Source organism: Chelon labrosus (genome assembly GCF_963514085.1).
Source record: "Chelon labrosus genome assembly, chromosome: 18".
In the NCBI taxonomy this organism is placed as follows: Eukaryota; Metazoa; Chordata; class Actinopteri; order Mugiliformes; family Mugilidae; genus Chelon; species Chelon labrosus.
Window position 1 is genome coordinate 17565573 of NC_140351.1, and position 24600 is coordinate 17590172.

General features: G+C 40.7%; 1 protein-coding gene across 2 annotated transcripts in view; it reads left to right on the forward strand.

Moving 5' to 3' along the window:
* Positions 1-19960: 19960 nt before the first annotated feature.
* The window catches only part of dlgap1b (discs, large homolog-associated protein 1b), a 39277-nt gene continuing 34637 nt past the window's right edge, over positions 19961-24600 (forward strand). The window contains exons 1-2 of one of the 2 annotated variants that reach the window (XM_084566687.1): positions 19961-21124; positions 22907-23121. In XM_084566687.1, coding sequence (XP_084422813.1) covers positions 20072-21124; positions 22907-23121 — 1268 coding nt within the window. In that variant the 5' untranslated portion in view covers positions 19961-20071. The remainder of the gene's footprint in view (positions 21125-22906; positions 23122-24600) is intronic. The other variant, XM_084566688.1, reaches the window with a different exon arrangement.

Sequence of the window (24600 nt, forward strand, 5' to 3'; positions counted from 1 at the left end):
TCATTTATGAATACATATGTCGATCTATTTATAACTAGCCGACCCTCCCCCCATCTGTCTGTTTCTGTACCTGTGTTTACGTGATGTGTGTGTTATGCACCCCAGCAGAGTGTGAAATTGAAATTCTCCCCTGAAGAGGTGACAGAATTTGACAGAGAAGAGAGGACACAGGAGATGTGAAATCTTATCTTTCACTTAGGTTGTCGTCATATTTCATTTTCAGCTCCAAAGTGGTTCATTTGATGGTTTTATCACGGCTGATAATATTCATAGTGCCACAGTATTACATATTTATAAGGCCAGAAGTGTTGTTGAAACAGATAACTTCCTCCTTAAATTCTTGCCCACAAGATGCATGACCTTCTATCTGTGCTGTCTGTGTGGTTTTAAGAAGAGGTTTTATTTTCTGGATGCCAACACTGTGAACTCCTTTAATAAGGACCTTTTGATGGACTTTGATTTAATAAAATATTCAAATAATCATCTTTGAACTGGGATTTCAAGATCATGTGAATAAAACCCTCTAATTCCAAGAACGTATTCTGCATCAGCGCTCAGAATTAGCATAGCTAAAATGTTCAACTACTAGAAACATGAGGGTGACAAAACACAAGTTGTTCACTTCGTTGTTTTTTTTTTTAGCTGCCATCATGACACCTAATAGTAAAAGTATCTTTCCAAGTTCAAACTAGATTAAACTGAGTTTAAGCGACACGATGTGCTCATTTTCAACTTTAGATTTTTATTGTGGAATTCCACTACTGTAGCTTTCCATGTTTCACAGGTCACAAAAATCCTCATTTATCTCATGCTGCCTGTTGTGCCCCTCAGCTCAACCTGTGCTTGAAAATAAAAAAATATCAGCTGCGAGCTTTGTGAGTTCATCCTCTGTGAAAGCATGTGTGCTTCCGATTGACCGGCTTTGCAGAACTCTTTGCATTATAAGTAACTAAATTTATTTTCAAATCCATCCGTATGTTGTTATGTTAGTGGACACTATGAACATGTGCAGCAGCAAGGATTACAAGCAGGATGCCTTTGTTTGCTAAACATTATGCAGGACTACATTAAATGCATATATGACTAAGAATGTGTACATTACCAATAATGCCTCAGTAGGGCTTTGTAATCACACTGTACCTGAAACAGATAACCGTGTAAAGAAGTCTATAGCTGACGTTAGCAGAAAAATGATTTTTTAGATATATTTACCTCATTATTTGGAAATCTGGAGCATCTACCATTGTACAGTATATACTGTATGACAGAAAATGAGGAATAAGTCCACTTAGCTATCAACTTAGTTTGCAATTTTCAGAACTTTGGCTTGTGTACAATTTAATTTAAAGCCGCTTTTCCACAAGTCGGTTGATAGCCATGCAGAGCTACTGTGTTTTTTACCATGCGTGCACACAGAGAACAGTACACAACGTTTGCATGGTGTTCTACTGCTCCCAAAATAATGTAGCCTACGTTTTATTTCCATATATAGTGCAGAAATGTGATCGGATCACTAGTGGTCACTCAAGATGCACTCAAAAAACTTTAAAATATCACATACTATCAACATAACCTTGTGTTTCTAAGGACACGAAACAAAGTTTGTTCATGTGGTGTGGTTTGCTCTGTAAGTCATTATGATCTGCACTAGCTTTGCATGAGTTCGTTTCTTTTTTCTTTTTTGGATCCCTGCATCCTTGTCATATGCAGTGGACCTGAAGCCCCCCTGGAGTATTAGTGCCCTACCTCTGACAGTGTGTTCGTGTGTATGTGTGTGTGCAACCTGTCCCAACGAAGCCCCACCTGCCGTGAGTCGGACAGACCACCATCTGTTCCGTGACCCCACACTGAACTACCTGCCACGTCCTCTTCATCACCTTCATAGGGTGTCAGGAAACGGTTGGTTTCTAGAAACCTGTTTTGCAAATAGTTTATTCCCAAAAGCTTATAAAGCAATAATTATAGAAAATGTTTCTAAGAGCTGGATGTTTCTTACATAAGCATTTTCATGTGAGGAAAAATCCTGAAGAAGATGAGAAGCCATTGCTGTGCTTTAAGAAATAGGAGAAGACTGTGCTCTCTCTGCTTTTCCGTAGCAAAGAGTCATTGCCTTGAGACAAAAACTGGTTTCGCCCTCTCTCAAAACACCTCAAGGACTTAACACGCTAGATTTAAATAAGCGCAAATAGGCTTAAAAAGAATTCTGCACATCTCCTCCATGCTTTCGTGTTGTTTCCCCCGAAATGCAGCTTCCCAAAAGACAGGGTTTAGGATCAAAACCAACATGTTGGTGCTGTGATTTCACAGCAAAACAAAACAGGGCTTAGCTGATTATGCACACAGACATTTTAATGTCATAATCCAAGCACTCCAGTCGATTAAGACCAAAGTTTTCTTCTTGGGACTACTTAAAAGCAGGATTTCTTTTTTCAGCAGTTGTGTGTTGCATCACTGTCCAGCCCTCCACCAGTAATGAAATACAGTGCAGTCTGAAGTGAGTCTAGAAAAAGAGCAGGGAGCAACAACACAGCATGAGCACATGGAACATGGACAAGCACATTAGCCACCAGAGTACCATAGGAGCGTTCTCAACCACTGACTCTGTGTTTATTCACTGCAAGGTGGAGAAATGTGCACACAGACACGACAAGGAGAGTGGAATTAAGCACAGGAGAGAAAAGATGCCGAAGATGAAACAATAAAAAAGGTGAGTTACACTCTGAATGCATGACTTCCACTAGTTTATTATATTGCACACAGTGATGCTATTAGTGGATCTGGGTGGAACTTTATTGATGCACAGGTCAGTGACTGCTCACAAAGTGCACAGAGGTAAAGCATTATAAAGAAAAACCTTGACATAGTGTATATGACATCAGGCTGCTTCTGAATGCTGTCAGTTTCATAATTCACCTTTGACCTTTTGAATGCAGCCTTCTGTGTACCAGATATAACCTTTTAGTGCACCCGTAGCAGAGACACGTCTGTCAAAGCTGACAGCCTTCGCTCAGCAGAAATGAGACAGAAAGAGACAGAGTGGCAGCAGGCGGATGACAGGGAAAAGGGAGGATGATGGAAAGATGCAGAGATGAGAGGAACAGATAAGAGGAGAGAGAGAAAAATAAAGGTTTCAGTTGGGCCGTTTTGGATGAAAATGTTTTTCTTGTTTGTGTAATGATAACTGGTGACAGAGCAGATGGTGGTGGTGAGATAAAAAGTTCAAAAAGTGCGTAAAATTGCTTAATGGCAAGTAAAAAGGCTGTTTACTCTGCCCAGCATAAGTCCTAGTGCTCTACCAATGTAGAGCAGACGGCAAACAGAAGGGAGGGCAGAGGATTTCACAGGGCACAAATGAAAACATTAATACCGACATTATAACCTGACATCGTTTCACTATTTTTGCGTGCTGATGGATGCTGCATAAAACGCTAGTGAGTCAGGCTGTTCATGAATGTTACATATTTGTGCCTGAAAATACAAGAATATGAGGTAAAATGCAGCCTGAGCAATAACACAATAAATGTAAAACCCAGCTTCTGTGCCTCATGTAATACCACTGGATCCAAGTCACAGAACTAAGCATCTTATTTTGCAAAAATGAAAATATCCTCAGCAATCTGGCACAAATGTGACTGTGGCTAAAGAAGTGCTGACCTTTGTGTGAAGCATAGACATTCATACTGAGATGCAATCCAGCATTCATTTTTATTTATTTATTTATTTTTTTACATGCACTTGATATTTGAAAGATTTAGTAATTCAAAATTGTATGTAATGTACAGTATATTAGATAGTAGATTATAGCATTCTTTATTTATCAGATATTGCAGAGGGTGGTGCACATTCTTCGCTCCATATAATGCAATTTACAGAGTTTACAGTTGCAAGTGTTTTTTAAATTTTAATTAATGAAACACATTTCTTCAGTTCAATCTATTCTCAGTTTACCAGAGAGGCCCAGCTATTAATGTGCACCCTGAATGTATTGATCACAAGTCGTCTGCTCTGAGTACATGTTCACACCTAGCTTCCTCTACCTGTATCTCAATGGCAACTTGGATAATTGTCTGGTAAATCTCTGCTTCATCATTTGGAGTGCAGTAGAATATAGTGCATGAGGCTGCTGTCCCACTACCGCTGCCCCTGACGTTATTTTAGGGTTAGCCAAGCTGGCTATTGTAAGCGAGCCACTTGTGATTGGATCACTCACAAAGTACCATATCAGGGCTAGGGCAAATGCCAAAGTATAAGCATGTTGTTGTTGTTTTTTTCTCCAAATTCATATAAAACAAAAAATGGGAATCATTTATAAAAATATTCGGACCTCTGACACCACACGGCACCAAACAGAAGGTGACAATGAGCGCTTTTTTAAGGAAAGAATTAAATAGATAAGATGCACTTGAATATGATCCCAGAATTTACATGCCGTGTGCCAGAGCTTGAAGTCCAAGGAACTGTCTGCAGGACACCATAGCAAAAATCAAGGCAAGAGCATAAAACCATTAGCTTTTATTTGGAAAATCCTTTGTTCATTGGCTCATGTATTTCAGCATTTTTCCAGAAAACAAACGTGTGTTTATAATATTTCAACAGCTGCAGCTGAATTAGAGGGAAAATGGTGCATCATCATTGAGTGGTTAACGTATAATCACGCATGAGATCCCATCTCTGGCTCAGCTCTTGTGCACAAGCCAACCCTGAACCCTAAGGCCCAGGGCAACTGCCAAAAAGCTGGATTTACAGCAAGCACAGCTCACCCTTCGACAACATATCATTGCATTGGCTCGGGTCATTTTCAAAGGCTATTTGAAAAGAAATGTTCTTTACCAGCTGAGTCTAATCCAATGTGTTGTGTATCTCAGGGAAACTTGGAGAGGGAGGGAAGGATACTGCAGCCGGTGGGATAAACGGGTTGATAGCGGAGGTGGTTTCACAGAATTCCTGCCGTGCAGACACACTCTTCAATTTAACTGTTTATGTTTTTCAACAACTACAATCATAAAGTTATCCAGTGAGAGACACTTTTTTGGGGTTTCCAGCATCAATGAGCTTTCCGTGGAGTGTGTTTATGGAGATTAGGAAGCAAATGAGGGTGTAATTAAGGACGATCAGATGAGGTAAATCTTGGCCAGTGGGAAGAGAGCCATGGCGCTGATACTGGCAATCACAGCGGAACAGAATGGACACCCGGGGTTGGGAATAGGAAAAAGATGACAAATCCTAAATTAAAGGAGAGGGGCTGTAGGTAAGGCAGAGAGGGAAGTGATGGGTGAGAAGGAAGAGTGTTTGGGGGTAAATGACTGGACATCCAGATGGATATTACACACACTACTGACAGTGTGGAAATTTGTGAGAGCTTCTCCTCACACCATATTCATATATCAATGGTACTTGTCTCTGATACTCACAGCCAAGACTGATGCCTCCATGCAAGCTGTTATGATCCATTTCTCCATTTTTTTACACTGCAAGCAAAGAACGTGTTGTAGAGAATACTAGTAAATATCAATATTGATGATATAATACTAATATTGAGGCGTAATAATTGTAAGCAGAATAAATTACACTTTAATTGTCATATTTCAAATATGTATTGAGCTTTTGGCAGCTCTTTGCTCCATGCTTTTTATGATAACGTTATTAATGAGACTGTGATATATTTAATATTGAGCACAAGGAAACACTCAGCTAGAACTGTCTTATCTTCAAGCGTCCGCAGTTCATTAATTCACAATAACATATTTGCAAACTTTGATTAAATCCTTTTCTACCTTTCAGAGTCTCATTTAAAATTAAATCTATTTTCTGCCGAAACGAAACAGGGATTTGCTTCACGAGCACCACCCATGATAACATCTAATATGTAAAGATTTAATGTTGTTTAATGCAATATGTGTCAGCTCAATATACCAGCAAGTTGGAGGATGTTATCTCTGTGTAGCTGAGCCCATTATGAAATGGGGAAACTAATTTAACTTGCTCAATGAGCGGCGGATTTCACAGTTCATTTGGCTGTGCACTCAAAAGCAAATCACCTTTAACACTCCGAAAGCTTTCAGCACTTAACTGTACAGGTATATAATGTGTGTGTGTTAAATCTGTTTTTTGGCACCAAATAAAAAGCCGTGTCTTTATCATATTATTTAATGAATACAAACACAAACAATATTGCGCTTTGAATAACAGCTCATGTACTTTCTTCCCTCTCAGCCAAATAGAAGAATATCTTTCTAAATGTGCATGTCACTTATTCGTGTTTTAAACATTTAAAATGTTTATTTCACTCAACCAATGTACACTCTAGTGTCTGTGGAAAACCTGCCTATAATATCTATGCCTATAATAGCCTGTAAAGCATGACCTGTCTACCACTGCTGTAAAAGAAACAGAACAGAACAGAACACTCTGAATGTTGGAAATTATGTTGACACAATTAGAGGAATGATCTAAAAAAGCTGAAAATATTATTCCAGCTTGCAGAGGGAAGCTGCACTGGACTATAACATGTAAAGTGTTTAACTGAGAGATATTTTAAGGCTTTGGACTCGTAGAATTCTGTCCAGCCAGCTAAACTAAATTAGAAACAAAGAAGAATTAATTAGGGGCGGACATTATATATATATATATATATATATATATATATATGTATATATATGTATATGTATATATATGTATATATATATATGTATATATATATATATATGTATATATATGTATATATATGTATATGTATATATATATATATATATATATGTATATGTATATATATATATATATATATATGTATATATATATATGTATATATATATATATATATATATATATATGTATATATATCTTGAGCAGCAGATTTGTGATGCATTACGCATCCATTTCTGTGTTCTGTCTCTCCATCTCTTTATGTCTTTCTATTTCTTTTTACTCTCAACTTTTAATTTAATGCACTGCTATTAATTATAAATGTTGCTAAGGGTCTGTCCTGAATGACATAACATGCTGACCAGAGCTTCTAGCTGTGGGAGCAGACAGCAATTCTGCTGAGGGAAACGGTCTCAGTAACCACAGTTGAGTCTTCAGTAGACTTGCTTGAGTTGACAGGAGACGTAACGTCCATTTTGATGACATAAGCCTCGTAGATTCTATTTATTTGGGAATTTGTCAGCGTCGCCTAGTTTTGATGCGAGGTCAGCTGGGAGCTAGCTGCTAACCGTCAGCGCACAGCACTCACCTGGTCTGACACCTGCTCTGTGTGCAGGCTGCATGTTTGGTTGAAGATCAGATCTCCACAGCGTGCAGGCAGAGCTGGACTAATGTCGTTGTGTGAGTGTGCCCATGCAGTTGTATTTGCAATTGCTTGACTTGTGTACGTGTGTCGCATAGGATATGCATCCACCGGCGCTCATCCGAGAAGACAGCGGGTTAGACCCCCCTCTCTCCCCTTCCCCTCTTGCTCAGTTGGATCTCACTCCCAGATCTGTCAAACATCTGCTGATGCATCCTCGATGTGACATGCCACCCACAGCAAAGGAGAGACGCGCATCATCAGGCTTTTCTCGTCATTTTAGCCAAGTAACCAGGCTGTGACCTCTGCTCTGATTAGTTAAGCAGATATTGTAGCCTGGCATTAGTCTCAGGGGTGGAGTCAAGGTAATCTCATCAAAAGGCTTCTGTTGCTTGTCAGCCCATTGTGTAAAGTGTTTCCCAAAAGAAGCCAACAATTGTTCACTTTTTTTCTTGTATGCTTAATTATTCTCTGAGCTGTAATAGGGAGTAACTTCATTATAGAATTTTATACAAATCGCAGATTACTGCATGTCATTATCCCTGACCTATTGTTATTGCAATATTTAATCTTCATCAACACATGTTGTGTAGTAAAAGTTGAATAAATTGTATGGCAAAAGGACATTTTGTAGGCATTTAGACTATATTCGCTTTAAGCATATTAACACATTAGCTGTGTGCACTTAAGGTCAGCTCTGTTTCCTGACATGTAATTAACTGTAGAGTCAGTTGCTTGAAATCACCTGACACTGTGTACGCCTCTGGCAGTAGTTTGATGCTAATGCTGCCCGACAGTGGCAAGTGACTATACTGTGCATACTGTACGATCAAAGTGCATGCGCATAACCTGATTTCTACTGCAGAGACTGCAGAAACAACAACACAGTTTTACACACAGTTTGTTTTGGAAACTTTAATTGTCCCAGTCATCTCAGTTGTGCTCTCATACGCAGCTGCATGACTGGAAACAGACTCTGGAATGAAGCAGCACTCTTATTATCAGCTGTATGAGCGCTGCAGAAAACAACACAAGGAGGAAACAGTTGCTATACTGGCATTAGCAGCATTAGCAGATTTTTCACATGTGGGTCATGGCCACAGTTGATGGATGAGGGTACAATACGCTATGTAGCACGTGCACACAGATGCACACACGCAGACACACAAACCCCGACTCTCCAGGGTTTGATTTGGTTATCGCCGTCACGGCACCAACACAGCTTCCACATAGTCCAGAATTAGGAGCCCCAGATTTCACAGTTCTTAAGAGAGAATATAAACACAAATGTCATTATTCTATGTGAGCACAGTTGGAAATGCGCATATCTGAACACAGGCAGATGCCTTTTACCTGATGCTTTATTAGTTTGTGCGTTGGCAGGCTCAGAATAGCTTTGTGAATGTAACGGTGTCCCACTTTTTTTTTAAACTTCTTTTTATTGACAAATAGAAATAAAAAAAGGACATAAGAATACAGCTACAATTGTATTTTCTTAACATATAAACAACCCTTCACCCTCCCTCCCTGACTGGACTTACTGAAAAAGGATAACCCAAAATGTAGTACATACAATTTCTCAATAAAACAAATTCAAATTACATTATGAATTAAAATAAAACATATACATGAAAAAAAAAAGAAAAGAAATGTGGACAATATGACCCTTGAAGTGTCAAGCATAACATGGTTTAATGGACTGTTGGGTTTTCTATGTTGTGTTGGGGGGTGAGCCCTCTCCTTGGATCATGAATGATCCTGTTAACTGGGCAGTTCTTGAAGGCCATCAAAGTATGACAATAAAGGCTCCCAAACTGAAAAAAATTTGGTAGAGCCTCTTAAAGTAAATTTAATTTTTTCCAAATGTAGAAAAAGCATTACATCCTGTAACCATTGTGCCGCAGTAGGTGGGATGCTTGATTTCCAAAGTAATAAAATTCTTCTACGTGCTAACAGAGATACAAAAGCTATGACATTGAGTTGTTTTTTTGTCAGGTTCATTTCTGTATCTGGTACACCAAATATAGCAATCTCAGCACAAGGCTGTATAGTCACCCCAAGAACATTAGACAGAACCTAAAAAATTGTTGACCAGAAATTTGCCAGCTTATGGCATGTCCAGAACATATGAGATAAATCCGCTATATCTGTTTTACATCTAACACATCTGCCATCCACCTCAGGATAGAATGAAGACACTTTAGCTCTACTCCAGTGCAACCGGTGTACTACCTTGAACTGAATGAGACCCAATCTCGCACAGGAGGTGTTGTTATTTACCCTTTGTAAGGCTTCAGTCCAAATTTCTTCAGACATTTCAATCCCTAGTTCTTTTTCCCATTTAGTCTTAATTTTCTCTAACTTATCATTATTCATAGACAGAATTAATGAGTATGAATGTGATGTAAACCCCTGCACCCAAAAAGGAATTTCCAAAAGTGAATCCACAAGGGATTTAGGTGTCCCACTTTTAAAGGGGTTGTGATAAAATGCATATTAAGCAAAAGGATTGAAGCAGTTCATTGACTCACTAATACGTGATTACGCGAGTCAGTGTAGTTCAAAATAATAAATAATTTAGGAATGATTTCAAGTCTCATAATAAATGATAAGTCTAATTTCTACTTTTGTATATGGGTAATTAAAAAAATCTATATAAAGAGTGTTAGTAAACTAATAGTCCACGAGAATGGCTTCATTTCTTCTTGGCATAGGGTCTGTCTCTAGAACTCAACTGGAAGAATATCACTTTTTCCAAAAGTTGTTCCCTCTTTGGGTTTGAATATAAAGTGTAGATAAAAGCCACAGATTCTGTAGTACACTATGCCTGATATTTTTTAAATTCCATTTTCAGATATAATAAATAGTCTATTACTTTCTTAGTCACCAATCGAAATTTATATCCTCTAAAAAATAGATGATACGTCTGGGGTCTGATCATTTTTCACAATTTTCCTGCATTCCCTGTGGCTACATGAAGAAATAAAGCAGAAGAAATGGCGACTTCTGTTTCTGTCCACACTTATGATCCCAAAGCGGTTGGTACATATGAGTTCTCATTAGCTGCGGTGAAAACACATTGTTTTCCACCAGAAAAATCCATTTGTTTCCATGGCGATGCTGTCCTCTTTTGTCCAATTTCCTTGGCAGCTTTTTATGGATAGCTTTATTAAAAAAAAAGGAGACAGAAGAAAGAAAATAGTAATTTCACACACCGTAAATCGAGGTTTGTGGAGGTAGATTACTCAGAGAGGCTCAAAGTGACCTTTTATTCACATATCATTATCATTCCCTAAAATGGCTTTTGGCCAACAATCTAACATCTATAATCCGTTATGCTTTATCTCTCCCTTGTTGCTTTTTATCCAGTTTGCTTTTATCTATAATTGAAAACAGGAAAATTAACTTGTTGAAAAATGAAAAATCTTTAACTAAGAAAACGAAAATCAGTGGATTTAATATAGTCTGCGAGGAATTTGAAGAAAAATTGAAGGAATTTGAATTGCCTATGTCAATTTTGGAACCCACTGTTTTTTATATTATGACTTTCATAAATTTATAAGCGTTACAAAACCTCACAGTGTGACCAGCTACGTTGTCAAGTAGTTGCTTGTTGATGTTGTTGGATGTCGTCGTCTGTTTAGGATAGAACTGGTGAAACAAGCACATTTGATTGGTCGACGCATCACACTGAAAAAAAGTCAAGCCAGCTTAACTTTGATTTGTAGCGGATCTGATCATCTGTTAGTGCTACAAATGCCCTGGGATTAGTCTGTAGCTTCATATCGCCAGCTTGAAAAGGACTTGTAGATAATGTTTTGCCGGGAGTTGCCTCTGGTTGCCTGTATTTCAGGGGTTTCTGATGCAGCCAGCAGATATCAGAGCCAAGACATCCTGTTCCATGCATTGTTTCAGTCTCATCTAGAAAGTTGCAACGCAAAGAACTGAGTTGAGAGACAACGTGTACCACAGATTTGTTTCACAAGAAGCCAGTTTCCACTCATTTAAGAGTATTTGCACGACAAATATGTCACGTTGGCTTGCTTGCCTACAGGTCAGGGCATTCTGCCTCTTCTGCTCTCATGGAAACAATGCCTGCTGAAGTATGGTTGGTCAATACTACTCCGACCACAAATAGAAAGTAGTAATTTCCGGTGCCAAATTTTGTCCTTTGCCTACAGATTCTTAATGTGTTTGTAGAGACTAAGTTACTACACGGCATTCATTTAACTTTTTCCATCTGTGCTGTTGCCTTTGCAGATGGTTTAGCATCATGTTAAGCAGTGCTCGCTTGTCATTCGGCTTTGACGAAGAGCATAACAACAGCCGATTATAACAGCTGAGCTCCCATTTCTGGTGTACTCATACACTGTGAATTTGAATCGGCACGGATCGTTAGAGATTTATTACAGTTTTATTGAATCCCACCTTCAACCAAGGAGCAGCAGTAGCAGCACATATTGACACCCAAAACAGACATGATTGACAGCTAGTGTAGGGCAAGAGAACATTAGATTATTAGTGTCAAGTAATCGTGTTAAAGTGAAACATACATTTTCAGGATTTGGGTAACACATCTCAGTAAGATGAGCTAATTGCTCCATGAAATCAGATGGCTGCCTTATGAAAACAATTATATTGTTTCTAACCGTATGCAACCTTAAAAATGAAAAGAACAGATAGGAGCTGCCGTCTTTTGTCCTTGATTTCCACCTATGATGGATTTAACCTTAAAGCCATACAATAGCAGTCTCAGTGGAGTCATGGCCTTTTGTTATAGAGTCAAAGCCAAGTGTCACAGCCACTCAGCTCAATCTTTTCCCTTAAAGATCAAGGGATTCCAGGAGGAGTACATACAGTCTTATGGAAAAAAAAAATGTGAAGAATAATTTTCAGCTAGGCCATCTTACACAACTCAACAAAATGTCTGCATGAATCCATCATATGAGACGCCACTTAGGGTTGAGTGATTTCCTTGGAAACAAATAAATGTTAAACAGCTGAGCATTTTAATTCATGGAACTAAAAAATGGAAAAGTAGAAGCAAAGATGAAATGACACATAAGAAATGACAACATGAAAGAGTTACATAGAAATGCACTCTGAAAGCCCAATTTGAAAATGACCTTTGAATCCCATGCTCGGTTGCCTCCATGCCGGAATTTTTAGTACACAACCCTGTGTTGTTGAAGTTCTTTGAACCAGCAGCATCAGCCTTGACTACCCGAGACAAACAACACGGGCTTTTTCTACACTTAATGCCTTTGTTAATTTGTTTACCTTGATCAAATAGACCTCATCACTAGGGGAATTTGTCTCCGGAATGTGTTTGGCTGGTCCTGAGCCACAACTCAACGTCACTCCATTTGTCAGCGGGGGCCCTGACAGTCAGCCTAATTAGTTTGGTTGTGACAAAGGGGCTGTCTTGTGGAAACCAGGAGCATCAATCCGTCTGTGAATTTGTGTGGTTTCATAATGAAGCCAACACAGTGTGCATAAATATGCATATTACAGTAGGCGGCAGGTGAAACTGGCTCCACTGGTTTAAAGCTTTAAATATGTGTTTTTATTTGTCAGGTCATTTAACATGTTTGACACTAGTCCCTAATTACAGTGGAAACATGACATTCATTGAAACAATAAACACCTACTACCTGCTTATCTTCCTTAATGTAAATTTTGAAGCAGCTTTGTATAAACCTGTGTTTGCTGGAAAGGGAATACTCCCCACATGAAATGAGATGCCACGCTGAAAGCCTTTTATTTCTACCAATTTCCCCGTTTTATATGACTTTTATCACGTCCGACGTTGCTTTTGTGGGCATATATTTTATGAAACGCATCCCATAAACCAAAAGCAGTCATTTACAGTTTTTCTGCTGCAGCCCGTGAGGACCGCCAAGGGACCGTCATCTATCATTTAGGAATCATCTTAACAGCAAGACATTAAAGTTAGGTTCCCAGCCTCTCTTGACATCCCTAAAAGCCACTTCTACATAATCCGGAAACACACACACACACACACACACACACGCTCACACACACACACACAAAAAAACAACATTTTCCTTAAAGGCTTTTTAGCCCCTGGCTGTCTTTATGTGTGACAACATCATTCTCTGAGGGATGTTGTGTTTTTAACGGCGCTGTTCACATATGCACAATGAGAAGATCCTCCCTGTCACGGCTTCACTACTAGCTGTAGCTCTCCAGTGTGTGTGAATGTGGTGAGTTTTGTTCAAGATGCTGTGAGTGTGTGTCTGCACAGAACATACTTTTGTGTGTGTTTGAGCATTTAGTACTTTTTTTGATATTGCACTGTTTTACAGGGATTTTTTTTTGTACTGATTCTGCTCAGAAAAGTGTAATGCTAATTATCCAGTTTATTCCAGAGCACGCAGCCTTTCATTTTTAAAGGGCCATTTTCTCTAAATCAAAAATTCAGACTTACTAAAACAGTGAAACATGAACAGTGACAAGTAAAGCTTTTTAAATGTCATTTTCAAATGCTGTTTGCGTAGCTTGTTACCTTGGCATTCTAGGTCATCTGTGCACAAATACTGACGCTGAAACAGAGAAGGTGCACAGGTGACTCCTAAAAACAAAAGAAGAACTATTTTTTTGCAACTCAAGCAAATATAGTTTTTGGAAGATTTTATGACTGTTTCCTATTGCACACAAAAGTGAAAAATAAGTGCATGCATCAGTTTCACCTATCAAGTTTCATACTATGGGTTAAAAAAAAAATCTATTCCATCCTCCTTCTGTCTCACACATGCTCACTGATAAGAAATACGTTTATCTGGCCACAGTATCTTTACCCCTGTGTCTGTGTGCTGATATCACACAGGAAAGCCCCAAACTGCAAGCATTTGCAGGATGAAAGGCAAAACCTGAACATTTGATCTGAAAACTGGAGGTAAAGTGCAGCGCTTTCTTTTGATTTTACCACACAAACACAGAACCACACACACATAGGAGATGAGCCACAACTTCAGAGGTGATTTGAACCCCCGTGGAGAGGAGATTGGCAATGTTTTCTGTCATTGCAGAAAACATATCCAGGTCCAAAAGAGAGGTGGAAACATTCTGTACCCTTTTTGTTACCAATGAGGCCCTGTAAACCCTGAGCTCCATCTGGCAACCAGCGTTTGATGTCAACTGAGGAAGGTAGACCAACTGCAAGCCTTTTATTTTGTCAGCGAGAGAGGCTGCAGTCATATTCTCACACTAAGGCATATTGATTTCACTTCTTACAAAGATTGCGTTCAGTATGTCAATGTTACTTTGCATTTTCATACCATCTTTGTTTACTTGCTTTGCTCAGCCTCAACGTTCCAGGAGATATAAAGAAAATTAGAAGTAGATGTAACTACTGTGAGGCCACATCCAAGAATGCATACCGAGTCAGAAGATTTCTATTTTCCATCTATCTCATCTGAGCCCAGAGAAAAAGTTACTGCGAGGTTGCCACCTCTCATGGACTTGGCGTCAATCACTGACTTTCAGTCTACATCTCACGCTAACAATTCTCACATCAGATGAAGGAAGACTCAAAGCCCTTTCTTCAGGGAAAGATTTATTTCTTTGCATGCAAGACAGTCTGAACGCAATCCGTTTCCACATGTCATCACCAACATTTTTCCATAAGCGTTGCAGAGAGGACGTGCTTTAACAAAGTTGAAAAATGAAAGTGAGTCAGACGTTGGCTCAGCATACGATGCCACTCCAAAATTACAGATTATATAAAAACCTTTTGTGTACAGTATGTCGAGTTTTGCCTGATAACACTTTGCTCTATATTTTTACTGGTTGAAATGGCTGTAACATACAACTGTACTGCGGTGTATCCTGCACTGTTGAAGCTAATCAGACCCCTGTTTGCTTTTCAGCCAATTCTGTATGCTGAACTGGCAGCGGAACAAGTCAGTCAGAGAGAGAGTCAGTCAGTTGTTTATGTTCATCTCATTTGGACATTCCAATACGCAAATATTTTCACATCAATAATCTGAATGAACTGTAGACCAACGAGCTTCCTAGCATCTCAGCAGATCTTCCAATTTCCCTTTTGAATGACCAATACCGACTACTTCCACCTGCTGGTATGATGAGTTGCCATTGTCAGTTTTGTGTGTCCAGGCTCTACTGGAGACCTACCCTTAAAAAATACACTTGTCAGACATAACATTATGACCACTGGCCTACTATTGTGCCTCCAAAACAGCTGTGACTCATCAAAGAATGGACATGGTCCTTCTGAGGGTGTCCTGTGGTGTCTGGCAACAGAATGTTGTTAGTGGGGGGCCTTTGGGTCCTGTGGGTAGAGGGAAGGGGCCTCTGTGAATCAGGTTTGTTCCAGTGCATCCCACAGATACTTGATCAGTTTGGGATCTAGTGAATTTGGAGGCCAGGTCAACAACTTGTGCTGTTTTTCATGTTTTTTGAGTTGTTCCTAAAGCGTTTTTGTGTGTGTGCCTGTGTCAGGCTGCATCCTGCTGGGGATGGCTGCTGTCTAATTAACATCTACATGAATGCCAGGTCCAAAAGTTTCCCAGCAGAACATTGACTTGTCACAAGGTGGTCGATGTGTATTTACTTCTACTGTCAGTAATTTTAATGTTATGGCTGATCAGTGTATAATCCATATTTTCCAAATCTTAACTGTAGTTGAAGTTTACTTTGCTGCCTTCAGTTCTTTGTTGAGTCTTTTCTCTGAGTTTATTGCAGCATCATACAGCAGCAGGATCATATGGGCATCTTCATCGTAAGAGAGTTGCTGATTTATGCACATGGATAATTTCATTTATTACTTGCTTGACAGAATCAAATGGCAAATAACACTGTTTATCTCTTTCCTTCACTTCACACGGGCAAGCTGTCACATACAGAGTCACAGTTTACAATTATTGCTTGTAATTCTGACATCAGGTCGAGTTCTGAGCAGAATCTCAGCAGCTTGAAAGTGTATTTTTCTCATGTCAAGGCTATTATTATGGAGATTTTTCTGTATCACACTCTCACAATGGGATATTTGCAGTAGTGACATTGTTGCACACATGGATGCTCCCCGTTACTTTATATAGAACATGAGTACACCTCACAATGAAAAGATATTTCAGAGGACTATAATTTGTTATAATCAGATTTAAATGTTCATTACCCACACATTTTCAGCATTTGGGAAATCATAAAGTTGGTAACAATAAGATTTTGCCAGCAGATTTGGGCTAAGGGCTGTATTATTGGACCCCCCATCCATGCAATCTTCTCCAAATCTCTCTCCAACTGTTAACTGGCAGTTGGCAAGCCTTGAACCATAGAATCCAAATAGATTTTGTCCTGTGGTGCTGATGCAGCGCAGGTGTTAATGGGCATTAACATTCATAGGCTTACTTGTTTTATAGAGTCCTGCATGTTGTTTGCACACCTTGCTGTTCAGCATACAATCCTGTTAAATGTAATGAAGTCTCAGTGGGTTTTGGAGACTGTTCACACAAAGTGGAAAGAGCAAGTTGTTTGAGTTTTATTGCTGTTTTTCATTTGTTTGCTTGCTGCCTGTGTGCTGTGGAAACTGTGATTTTAAGCATCTGTTCGTACCTGAGAACCTCAAACAATAACTGCACCACTCACAGCTAAGCATCTAACAACAGGCATAAGAGGTTTGTCAATATTAGGACTTCTCCACATATTGAAGTTTGTTGCTATTATAGAGCACAATTTGCAGTCGGGACGAATTAAGCACATCATATTTCAAGCATATTAGTGTGCAGGATTATGGGTGAATGTTTGTGACTAGCACATCCACTGTGTAGTATTTCCACTTTGCACATTTAGGCCCCTTTTTAAACGTTAAAACTGAACATTGTGTATGAAAATATGGCTAACATTCAAAGCTAAGCAACCAGATGTATCTTTGAATGGAGTGGTCTGATCTTTTCCTTATAATATTAGGACTAACTTACTCCACACAGCAATACAGGAACAATGGTGGTGGTCATTTTTCATCAGTCTTTTGTAGCCATCAATAGTATCAGTGTTTTTCAATTAAAGCGAAGTTTATGCCTCGGCGGGAAATAGACGCCGTAAGCCTACACCAGTGCAAGCCATTTATACTTGTGCACTCATCATCAGTCTGGCTCGCTCTGTAAAAACACCACCCAAACGCTAGTCGATGCTGTGTCTTTTTTGCAAGTCGGGTTCATTTTTTGTTTGTACTTCCTGCTTCACTTTCAACAATGGCGACTGAAACTTTCACCAAAATTTACCTGAAGACGAGTCATACAAATGTTTGTAACTATGAACCTCTTCAGTTAACCTCAGTGTGTTCCTTCTTTATTGATCCAAAACAATCTTCAATTGTGAAGATGGAGAAGCAGCCGGAAATACTAAGGCGGAAATACGCTACTACCAAGTGGACCAATCACAGCTCTTGCGCTCTGGGTCACCGCGGCGCGTTGTTATGTTTATGGGGAGGTGCACGTCAGTTACAGCGCCAGGGTCTGCGTAGGGGTTTGCATTGTCGCCGTAGTCTCTGCGTCAACTTAACGCAGAACTATAAACTGCCTATTAGTCATTCAGCTTATGTTAGCTTAACTAGCTCCAAATATCTTGTGAAAATCAAATTTATGATTCAGTTAAACTTGATTATTGAGGCATCATGTCCTGTGATGGATGGAATTCAGCAGCCTGCATAGATTACAACCTAACATGTTTTACTTCAGTATCTTGACTCAAGTATGTTATTGCTGCTTCAGAGTGACCTGTCCAGTCTTTGAAGTGTTACATTGTGGTTGGCTTGACCAGACAGGTAAAGACACAACTGGGTCATACAGTATAATACATAACCACAGCTGTCTATAAGCACATGTCACTTTAGGCTGTACCTGACAGACACTGTACAACCAGCCCATCCCCTCCTTGTTGTTGCTAAACTAAGCTTTACAAGCTAACAAATTCAGGAAGGGGTACGCAGCCTGTCAGGTACACTGTGTGTGTGGGTGTGTGTGTGTTGCTAGCAGGCAGATAGCCAGCATGACCCAACTTCAGCTTTTCAGCTTTAGTGCAGCGCTGCAGACAGCTGTGCCACAAACACGCTGCTGTGGATCACCGCGAGGGCCTTTTATTTAGGTCACATTCTGTGCTTCAGTGGCCAACAGAAGGGATCTCTGTCAACTGCAATGAATACCTTTAGTTGGACGCAGCCCATGTTTTAAGTGCTCTGCAAGAAGCGGACACTGTGCGTGGGTTTGTGGCATGTAGTGTGTGCTTTGTGTGAGTTCGCTCTTGTGTGAGTGAATTGCGGATCGGAGTGGGGACTGACCACGCTGTATATTCCATTTTCACTCTAATAATAAAAGAGTAATATATTAGTGTTATTCTCTCCCAGAGTGATTTAATCCTTTGGCTTAGTACAGACAATGAGTTTTCATAAATAATTCCCCTAGTTTTCCAATTAAACAAGTGTCCAGTTTACAGTATAAAAAAAATGATGAATCTATATTGATGCTCATAAATACGTTTTGCATGTGGCCTACTCTGTGTCCTCTAGTTATGTGAAGACTAAACATAATATTTTATTGTGCTGCTCTGTCTCCCTCATCTTCTCCTGTTATGTTTGTTTCCTCTGCCCCCTCCTCTCCCTTTTTCACTTTTTTTTTTAAATTTTATTTACCACAGTGGCCTTTCATACTGCATTATAAATCGCAGTAATGAATTGCCTGCTGAGGCTTGGCCACACTGCTGTCACGGTGGTACTCTGGGGTGCGTGGGCTGTTATTATTGTCTCATTAGCTTCACCTCCAGTCCATTGGAAACAGTGTGGGTTCTGTGACTAGCCGGCCACAGCCCCAGATGGGTAAGGAAGGCAGTTTAAGGGCGCTGATGGATGCCATTGTTTTCATGTCACCATATAAGGAAAAGGTCAACCAGCCCAGAAGCTGTCAGCTGGGTTTTACTAGCCAATTAGTTTACCCCTAGAAGAACCAGAGGTATGGAGGGAAAATGTGGGATCAGTCTGGGATCATTTGTTGTGTTTCTGGGTGGGAGGATGTGCGTGTGTGCTCACTGAGCAGGTGTACTGTACAGCAACATTAAACATACATTTTGACTTCTGCCTGATCTGTTTATCCACTGTTCTGAGACAGCACTGGATTAAACGTAGGAGACTTCAGGCAGTAGTAGTGAAAGCACAAGGGTTTAAGAATTTGCAGATTATTGTTTATGTCTTAGTAACTTCACATTCTAAGTTTTTGAATTAGCCTGATGCTTAATTTTTTATTACCCTTGGACAAATATAGAATACACTTGAGCTGGAATTAGTTATTGATAGCTCTTCTTCTTTTGTTTTTCTCTGTTTCCGCAATCCCCTGCCACTGTTTCACTAAAATCTATTAGAGCGAACGAAGAAATGAAAGAGGAAGCTTGAGGACAGATCTTGGTGTCAGGGATAGCATGCCCAGAGCCTGCTAAATTTAGAGATCTTCCTTTTGAAGTTTTGAAGGACAAAAATAAAAGACGGAAAGAGGAAAAAACTGTGCAGCTCCTGTCAGCATTAGCAGGTTTTCTTATTTCTGAAGGAGTGCCAAAAAGCATCGTCTTCAGATCAAAGCTGTGAAGTCATTGTCATTTGAGTGACTGCAGATTCAAGATATTTATAATTTTCTTCTCTCTCTCTTCTTGTTTGTTTGTCTGTTCTTCCTTGTGCCCGTGTTTTGTTGTAGAACTTGTTTTGGGTCCTGGGCAGACTTCCTGCAGTAGCAGTTGGATGTGCGTGTTGACCCGACCACGATGACAATGAAAGGCCTGTCCAGCAGCCGCAGTCATCACCACGCTGTGACCTGCGACCCCTCCTACGACTCTATGACCCTGGGACACTCGGATCGTCGGTCCTACTTCCTCAACCCTGGGGAGGGTCATTCTGCTGACCACCCTTGCTACACTCAGCGGAACTCCTTCCAGACTGAGTGCAATGCCTATCCTGATCTGGCCAGCTGCACCTTCCCTCGTAGACATTACAGCTCCCATCATGAGCTGAAGGAAGAGTGTGGTGCCGTGGTGCCTTATACCGGGCCGCCAGGGAGCAGTAAGGGAGGAAACAACAACCGCATCCCCCCTAACCTGCTTGAGCAGTTTGAAAGCCAGGCACCATTGCGGCATGAAGGCTACCACACACTTCAGTACAAGCGCACTGCGGTAGAGCACCAGCGCAGTGACAGCCCCGGTCGAATTCGCCACCTCGTTCACTCTGTCCAGAAGCTTTTCACCAAGTCCCACTCCCTGGAGGGCCCCTCGGGCTCTGGTGGAGGAGGGAGCGGGAGAATGAATGGCAGCAAATCCAGTCCTGATGATCCTCCGTCAACTTCTGGCACCCTAAAGCACAGCAAGCGCAGTAAGAGCAAAGACCGCTCCAAGTCAGAGCCAAAGATGCGCACTGCCATCTCAGGCTACTGGAGTTCAGACGACATGCTAGACCGGGAGGTGTGCCTCTACCATCACCAGGGAGCCAACAGTGGAGGCATGCCCTCTGGAGTCATGACAATGGGGCGCCACCCGGACAAATCCCAGTCTCAGTATTTCATGGAGTCCTACAACACCATCAGCGCCCAGTCTCTCAAGACGTCACGCAGCAACAACGATGTGAAGTGCTCAACGTGCTCCGGGGGCAGCAGTGGAGGGCTGCCGCTCATGAGTGCGCTCGATGGCCAAGTTCAGCTGAAGAAGAGCTCGTGGTCTTCTACTCTGACGGTGAGCAGAGCAAGAGAGGTCTACCAGAAGGCCTCAGTCAACCTAGATAAAGCTCTAGTGAAAGCCGAGCAGGGACGCACCTGCCACTTCCTACAGGTAGGACTGTTAGAACATGTCTCACACGTGATGCTTCATATATCATTCGGCCAGCTGCTCCTCCATGCCTACATTTTTCCTGCATGTCATCAGCATTTGTTTATGTGTCTGTGTGACTTAAAGAGATTGATCAGGAACGCAATGGGCCGGACCACATCCTGTCTTGGGCTGCATGTTGACTTTGTCCTATTTGTAGTTTTAAAACATTTTGCAGTATCATCACACATGCCCTCTGCTCCACTGTGTTTTTGCCCATGTGTTTGGAATTGTTGGTAAAGTATAGGTACATTTATGTAGTTAATTCTCTACAGTACATGATGTCAAAAGTCACATTATAAAGTATTTTGTTGGAGAAATAATGCAGTAAATTTAGATCAAGATAATACAAAGATGCAAATTGTCACATGGAACTATATTTAAGTGGCTGTCAAGATAGTACTTGCGGTCATAATGGTGGTAGCGTGGGTGAGGTGGTGCCAGTATGAGATCAGATGGAGCCAGAGGTAAGCAGACAAAGAATGAAAAGAAAACTGTTCCACTTCCTAAGCTCAGTGGTCACACAAACACACCGGGACACATGCACACAGCCAACCCACCCGATAATGGAGCTCTTTTTCTGTTTTCAAAAAGATAAAAGTGTTTCAGATTGCACGTGATTCCTCACATTGGTGTGAGCTGCGACTATATGCCTGAGGAGAGAAATGTAGAGACAAGGGAGAGAGAATAGAGGAAAGTGTGTGTCTTTGTGTCTGTGTCTGCAAACAAGGGCAACAGAGGAGAGTGTAAACGGAGAAAGTAAAAGGCAGAAAGTGAGAGAAGGGGAACATAAGATGGAGAGAAAGTTCTGTATGGCCTTGCATTTTAACATCCTGGAAAACGGAGTGAGCAGATCTTGGAAGGATGTTATCACTGCAGTGTGGCAACAATTCTTCCAGCCTGAAAGAGCTGTTTCTTTTTCTTTTGAACAGAACGGGAAGGGAAAGCTGGCTTTCACGTTGGTCTGTAGATTGTTTTTTTGTCCTTAAAACATGAAGACGTGCTATTTGATTTCTCAGATGAAAAGCATAACTTTAATTCATTTTTTTTTTCTTAATAACAACAATTCACTTGCCTTGACGTCATCGTAGAGCCAGATTTTCCCAAGATGTTAACGCAGTCAGTAGTTGCCCCTGACATCAAGGTCAGCTCGGTTTCCTAGCTACGCACTAGTCTGTTGAATGATTCTCGTGCACTTTTCTCCAGCTCTGTATCTCCTTTCTTCCACTCCAGAGCTGGTGCCCTAACAGCCACTCTCGTTGGGACTGCAGTGGTTCTGCTGAACAAAACACCCTTTGTTTCCCCCGTCTCTCCGTGTCTGCTGTCATTGACTCCCTCTCTTTTAGATTAGGGCTAGGAGATAGCTTTACCTCCTTTTATTTATTTATTTTCTGCCTTCATTAGCGTGTGTGAAAAGTCAGGAGAGCAGACAGGGGCCAGGGTACTGCAAGGTTTGGTCAAAACAATTAATTAATTCCCTGCATTTGATATGCAGCATGCATCACAGGACACACAAAAGACGGCCAGCGGCAGTGACAAGCTTATGGTATGATCAAGGCAGACGCTGCATTAATACTGTTACATTTATTTGAAGTGCACTATAGACACAAGTATTTACATCAGCTCAGTGTAGAAAATGTTGACATCTGCTTGGATTCATCAGTGAATGCATTTGTCGGTGCTCTCAAGTTTGGAAGGTAATGTGTCTCCATTCCCTCTTCACCTAATCTCACCTCACCTCTACAGGTGCCTCAGGACGACTGGAGCGGTTTCTCTCCACTGGGAAAGGATGACGAGATTCCATGCAGGCGGATGCGCAGCGGGAGCTACATCAAGGCCATGGCAGAAGAAGACAGTGGCGACTCGGACTGCAGCCCCAAACCTTCGCCTAAGGTCCAGGCGCGACGAGCCAGCTACCTGAAGGCCACACAACCGTCTCTCACAGAGATGACCACGCTCAAGTGAGTGCATGCTAGGGAGGAAACCATTGTTGTATGTTATGTTTGACTTATTAATCAGAAAGGTCTGGAAAAAGTTGTAAATGCACAACACAATTCCCCAAAGCCCAATGGGATATTGTCAAATAATGAAAATTATTTTTAAACTGACAATAATTTGAAGCAGCTGAGAACTTCTAGCAGTGATGTGGCTAGTGTCTCATCTGTTTAAATTCATCTGTTTTGCCCTGTAACTAATTGGCTCATCACATCAGCAATGTTGTGCGTATGTATGGTTGCCTGCGTATTATGAGCACATGTTTCTGAATGGAGCATTCAAGTGTGCTGAAAGCCGGCAGTCAAACTGCGCCGTGTCACTAAAACTGACAGGAGAGATAAAGAAATGAAAGTCTTAAGAGAAAAAGTCAACAAGCACGCTGAGATGGAGCCAGTCAGCGTTACTCCCATGTATTCCTCGCGTCAGTCTGGCTTATGTGTAAATTCCTGTCTGTCTGCGGCCACAGCTTAATTACCTGTTCCATAACTCAGAAACACGTATCTGTCTTCATAGCTGGCATCTCTACAATCGCACACTGAACCGACTGAGCCTTAATTTGACATACATGACGCCTGTTCGTGCACTGAAGTCTCTTCAAAAATAAATGCCATCTCCATCAGAAATGCGTTGCGGGTTGAGGCATCATTTTCTCCTGCTCCAAACATTGAAGCTGTGTGTTACTAATGGAAGGTTGTTTCTTGTTACTAGTTGTCAGCTGTGTATTTTTCACAACACGAGTTCATAAAGTATTCATAGGTAAATCTAGTCTGACATGTATTTTGTTTAATCACTGTCTAGATTAAAGGAAAATTGACAATTGAAATTCCATAATTACAAATAAATAGAAGGAAGAGTGTTATTCATTATAAATAGTGGTTTCATAAATCTTGTGTCTTATTTTTGTAGTTGTGCCACTCATTCATATTGAAGAGAGTCTGCTATGGGCAAGAACAGTGAGCAGGAAGTCAGCCATGCAGATTTTAACGATAGCCATGGAGGTAGTGCATATTTGGAGTAGCAAATGAAGTGAACAGGAAATTGTTATTCATATTTTTTGGTGAATATCAGTCAGACCAACTTCTGAACATCTTTGCTGTGCATTGAGGAAATGCTATCCACAGTCACTTTAATTATTTTCCAAGTAAAGAGGTGTCTAGTTGTTTTAGAGCTCAGGTTTCTTTTTCCAAAGACTTCACTGTTGCACTGTAGCATCTTATTCCATGTTGCTTTGGTGAGTACCAAGTTATTGTAACCGATAAAATCCAAAATATCAAGAGACAAGTTGTAATAACCCCCAAATCTCCTTTTATTTTATCACCATTTTACATGTGTTCCCATAGTTTGCCATATATTGCATAACAGCACATAACTTATATTAACTCACACTCAGTGGACATATTTTACATCAAAAGCTGAGGACGCAAGTCTTATTACAGCAGGGGCTG